This window comes from Centruroides sculpturatus, unplaced genomic scaffold (genome assembly GCF_000671375.1).
Source record: "Centruroides sculpturatus isolate CEXI.00-Female unplaced genomic scaffold, Cexi_2.0 scaffold698, whole genome shotgun sequence".
In the NCBI taxonomy this organism is placed as follows: domain Eukaryota; kingdom Metazoa; phylum Arthropoda; class Arachnida; order Scorpiones; family Buthidae; genus Centruroides; species Centruroides sculpturatus.
In genome coordinates this window covers 22845-28844 of record NW_019385119.1, presented here as the reverse complement: position 1 = coordinate 28844, position 6000 = coordinate 22845, and the positions used below count along the sequence as shown (strand labels likewise).

General features: G+C 28.9%; 1 protein-coding gene across 1 annotated transcript in view; it reads left to right on the top strand.

Annotated features, from left to right (window-relative positions):
* LOC111635031 (glutathione hydrolase-like YwrD proenzyme) overlaps nt 1–6000 on the top strand; it is a 30056-nt gene that overhangs the window by 5524 nt on the left and 18532 nt on the right. Inside the window, exon 4 of the mRNA XM_023379877.1 lies at nt 218–418. Within this exon, the coding sequence (XP_023235645.1) occupies nt 218–418 (201 nt within the window). The remainder of the gene's footprint in view (nt 1–217; nt 419–6000) is intronic.

Sequence of the window (6000 nt, the reverse complement as noted above, 5' to 3'; positions counted from 1 at the left end):
ATATCAAATATTTAATATTTAAAGAATTTGAAAATATTAATTGATATATTTTACAATTTATTTGAAAAAATGAAAGTTAAATATATAATGTGCATGAAGATGTTAAAATAGTGCATATATTAAAATAGGTAAATATTTTTTATTAATTATATTTGAATGATTCTATATAAAATATTTTATTTTATAACAAGAATAATTTTGAATAAATTTATGGTAGATATCACTTAAAGAAATTATATCTCCTGCTATTAAACTTGCTGAAGAAGGATTTCCAGTCACCCCAATAATTGGTCAAGATTGGTATGATTACACACCTTATCTGAAACAGACTAGGTTTGGAAATGATTTATTATTGAATGGTAGGGCCCCAAAAATTGGAGAAATTATAAAACTTCCATTAATTGCTCAGACATTAAAGGTAATTTGATTTCATATTATTTAAATAAAAATTCCTTTTGAAAACTTTTTCATTAATCAGGCTTTTTACATAATTAACTCATAAACTGTCAGAACACATTTGTACAGTAGACCCCCCTATAACGTTTAGATACGTTCCACGCTAATCGAATTTTACGTTGTAGGAATGATTAAATACATGAGCCAATCACAGCTCGATAGGTGTGAACTTTACGGACTAAGGCTGTTTGAAAGGTTTTCTTATATAAAATTAACCGATTCTAGACTAATTCCACTCAGCATTTCCAAAACACGTATAATTTTTTGGGAATAATCTGTATAAACTATGCTATAAAAAAAATTATAGGATTACTTACCGAGTGTGCACCATTCGACTACGCCGTTGTTCAAAGCTTGTCTTCGTCGCGGAACAGCACACGAAACGGCAGCCGCGATTTCTGATAAATAATTTTTCGCAGAAAAATAACTTGACCTTTGGAGACATCATTAATATAAATAATTTTTATGGCCGTTGAATAAGAAGTGTTTCTTTCACAAGAAATGTATAAAATTAGTGCTGTATTAGACTTACGGTACCTAATTTACATACTGTACAGACGATAATAAACTCAACTTACTAGCCTAAAATCTCCGTAGCGTGTTGCCAGGCGGCAGAAAGCATATATATAATTATAATAAAGTTACAATAAATTAAGTTAATATATAATTATATATACAGTACCTAATTTATATATAATTAATATATAATTATATGTACAGTACCTAATTTATATATAATTTATATATAATACTGTACAGACGATACCAACTCAATTTAGCCGCTCCGTAGCGTGGTGCAGGGTCGGAGGAAAGTAGTTCGGCTGCTCATCTACTATTGGTCCAGACTCTATCAATCTTGTCGCGAAACGAGTCAGCGAAGACGTTTTAGGAGAAGCTTTATACGAATGTTGCTACAATTTTTTCGCTACATTATAGGAATTGTCGTTATAGGAACGCACGTTATAGGGGGGTCAACTGTATTTATTAAGTTTAAGCACGCTTATAAGTTTAAGCTTATTTTAAATTTTTGCTTGTTATAACATGTCACAGATTGTCAATAATCAATATTTATCCTATTTGTGACAAGACACTGAGAATTCTTTACTTGTTGGAACCTTTAATATCTTGAATAATTGCACCGATGTCTTAATTTTTAACCATGCCCAGTAACTTCGATAACTGCATTATGTCAGGTTGTGCAAATTGGGCAAAAATACAAAAGAGTATGAAGTATGCGAGTATGAAGTTTTTCTTCATAAACCTGATTATTAAAGCAAAACAAACTGCCGAATTATTGGACTATAAGCTTGATGCTGCTATTAAAGCAGCAAAAGTAGACAAATAAGAATACTAGAGAGCAAAAGAAGTACTGCAACGCATCTCGAAAACGAACTAGAAATCTTCAAGACTACAGGTGAAAAACCACATAACATCTGTCTTCTCTTAAATGCATTAAACATGATTTAACCCACATTAATTGAATTGGAAAGGGCATTATTGGTAGTGGGACATAGTGGGACTTTTCATTACTAAAATAAGAACCAGATCGAGTGATTGGATATCGACCATCTTTGCTTTTTGTATTAAGTTTTATTTAAAAAACGAAAATTACCTTCTAAGTTAGAATTTTGATCTAAGTTTATTTTTTTCTTTAAATTTTCAACTCAATTTAAAGGCTTTTTTTTTTTTTTGTAAGCAGTTTCCAACAAACTTTAATGAATTTTTTCTATTTGTGAAAATTTCTATATAATTCAGAGGTTATTTTTAATACATATTTTACACAGCATTATTATTATTATTATTATTATTTTGGAGGTTGCAGGACGAATTAAATTACTTAAAACATGAAAAATAATTATATCATTCAATTTTGAGATTTATTTTATATCTTAAAAATAATTAATTATATCCTGGGATCCTAGGAAACAGATCACTTTTTTCTCGAAATTCTGGGGCAAGCAAAGAACCAGGCAATGAGAAACCCTACTAAATACTATATTTTCTTGATTAAACCGCAGGAAGTTTATTTTTAAAATGTAGATTATGTTGCAAGGTAATAAACCTTGCAACGTAACCTACATTTTAAAAATAAATCTCTGGGGTTTAATCAAGGAAATATGAGTGGGCAAAAATTGAAATACTTTGATTACATATACAATTTTGGAACGATGAAAACTGTTTATTGACTGTATTTATGGGTTACAGCTATAACATTTTATTTGAAATAACTACTATTTTCATAGTTAACCTGATTAAATGTCTTCTAATTCAGTTGTTAATTGTCATTGTCAGAATCAGGATCTTGACCAACATTAAGTTCCTGATTCTGACTCACCATCTCCAAACCAAATTTTCTTAATTACCCTTCATTTGATGAGCTCTCAACTTATGAAATGATTGTGATTTTCCCTTGCTCAATATCTGAAGATAGTTTATAGTTTTATTTTCAAAAATGTTCATATGAACCTTGGAATAGCAATGTTTGACTTTAGACAATTTGAAGAGGTAGAATTTTAGCTAAATTTCTTACTTATCACTCTAAACTAACTACATTATCTTATAGAGTGCCGTATTTCAACATGTTCCCATGCCCTGCGTTTCTTTATGCAGCAAGAGTGCAGCGTAAATGACGTCACGAGCAGCGATCGCTACACGTCGCTGCATCATAGTTTAGAAACGCTTTCTGCTCGAGCGAAACATGGACGCCTTAATATATTCACTGATTTTGATTACAGCCGAAAGTAGTATTTTAGCTAAAGAATTACGACATAACAAAAAAAGAAAGTATGAAGAATTGAGCCTTGCTCTTTCAAACAAAGAGAGAACAAAGAGACAGAAGATAAATAATTATGTAGAAGACGTAGTATTTTCTTATTCTTTGGATGACTTGCAGAGTCATTTTAGACTTTCAAGAAGTTCTACAGAAGTAAGTTTTACATTAAATACTTTTTTCTAATAGGAAACAAAATGCTATAATTTATAAAATAGCCTATTTAGTTTTACATGTGTTATTCTGTAAGATTTTCTGAAAATTAAGTTTTTTAAATGAATCAAATTTTGATATTCGTTAAGTTAATCGAATTATAATTACATTTAAGTTTCGGAAATTAGTTAATAATATATTTTTTCTTATCAGCATAGTATAATGATACTGTACTTTGTTTAGTTAACATTCGTAAATTAAGTTTGTCTATTGTATGCACTATAATATTAATTACATGTTTCTGCCTGTTATTTTTTCTTGTTCATTAAATAAAACTCATCGTTTATATGTTTATTTTTATAGGAAGTTATAAAGTTGATAAATACAAGAAGGAGTGAAAAAAAGATGGGTCGACCTGGTATTTCAACAAACAAAGAAGTGTTATTAAGCATATGGACACTTGCTAATCAAGAGTCTTTCAGAGGCATTTCTGATAGATTTGGTTTAAGTAAAGGTCATGCTTACAGGAATTTTATGAATTTCTGTAATAAAATGTGTTCCATGTCAAGTAATTTTATTAAGTGGCCATCAAACAATTTGGACGACACCGTACACAAGTTTGAGCAATTACGGAAGATTCCATTGCCAGGTGTAATTGGATGTGTTGACGGAACACATATATTTATAAAGGCACCTAAAAAAGATAGCCAAAGTTATTTTAACAGAAAAGGAAGACATTCCATTTTGTTACAAATAATTTGTGATGCAGAAATGCAGATAATTGATGCTTTTGTTGGATGGCCTGGAAGTTCCAATGACTCTAGGGTGTGGAAACAAAGTCCAATATACAAATTATTACTGCAGGAACCATCAAAATATTTAGGAAACGATTATTATTTATTAGGTGATTCTGCATATCCTTTAGATACTTTTTTATTGGTACCATTTAAGGATTTTGGTAGTCTCACTATAAAACAAAAAACTTATAATAAAAGACACAGTTCTGTCAGAGTAGTTGTGGAACAAACTATAGGACTTTTGAAAGGACGTTTCCGCAGACTTAAATATTTAGACATGGAAAATATTGCAGCCATGTCTAAAGTGGTTATGACTGCATGCATTTTGCATAATTTATGCATTAAGAAAGGGGAAAAGGATATTCCAGAAGACATATTACTTGATAACTGTGATGATGATGATGATGGCGATAATTTTCCAGAAAACACACAAAATCGTGCAGCTGCCATTGAAAAACGAAACAGAATAGCAGATTTCTTGATGGAGAAATAAAATATATTTTAAGTACATCATTTTGTATGAACTATACATATAAAATAAAATTTAAATTAGTTATATAATCTTGTATTTTTTTTGTATTGAATATAAGTACATTTTATTTTAACACATTACATTTGTTATATACAGGGTTCTGATGCACCTGGAAAGTGAGGATTTTCATTAGTGTTTGGAAAAAGTCATGGAAAGTAATTATAAGTAATTAAACCTATCATACAACTTGCCAAACAACACTAAACTGATAACAAATATTTTAGATGAAAGTTAACTTAAAAGAATGCTTTAAGTACATGTTTTCATCATCATAGGACAGCATATATCAATACAATTATAAACTTGATGCAATATGTTGATTAATAGCACTGAATTCAATTTTATTTCTATGATGGATTTTATAAAGTTCAGGAAATTTATTAAGAGAGAAATTTAATAAATATTTACTTTTGTACATGGATTATACAGGATTTGTTAATGAATAATAAATAATGGCTTTTTATTTTTTTCAAAGCCACATAGATTTATGACTGTGGATTAATAACAGAATAAACTATTTTTAATTAAATAAAACTTATTCAACAATTATAAAAAGTCATATATTGTTTTATTTTATCAATGTGCTGTACTATGAGGGTCGGAATTTACAAAGTTGGTCGGGACGTCATGGAATTTAAAACAAACATTTGAGTAGGAACACTATATGCATGAAATTTGAAAAGTCAAACTTTCTTATAAAATTTTAAATTGATTAAATTTACATACTTGACAGACTATTTCAAAATTGAAAAGAATGCACTTCAAGACAAGGAAGGTGTTTCATGTAAGAGAAAAAATTTATTTGAAATATTGTAAGTGTCAGAAATATTTGCAGTGAACATAGGACAATAATATGTTCAACTGTCAGTTATGTGTTTACTATTTATTAGATTAATTATCTGATGTTTGCCACACTTATTAAAAACGAAAACTAAATAAAAAATGTTTTTATGATAATTTGTTTGAATTTTCAGTTATCTCAAGATTCCTGTTTTTAAAATAAAAATAAATGATTTATAATACACAAATAATATAATTAACATTTTATTTAAAAATCATAAAATAGTAAAATTATTCATTTAATCAGTTTTTTTTAACTATATTTAATATATCTTTTAAAATTTTTAATTTTTCATTTTCAATTTCCTCTAATTTCTTCCACCTTTTTTCCTCTGATTCTTCCTGTTTTTTCATAAAATTTAAAAACCACTCTGGAGGCTCAGATGATGATTTTTTTTTCTTTCGTGGTGGTGATGAGGACGACGATGGAGGAGGAGGAGGTGGTGGTGATG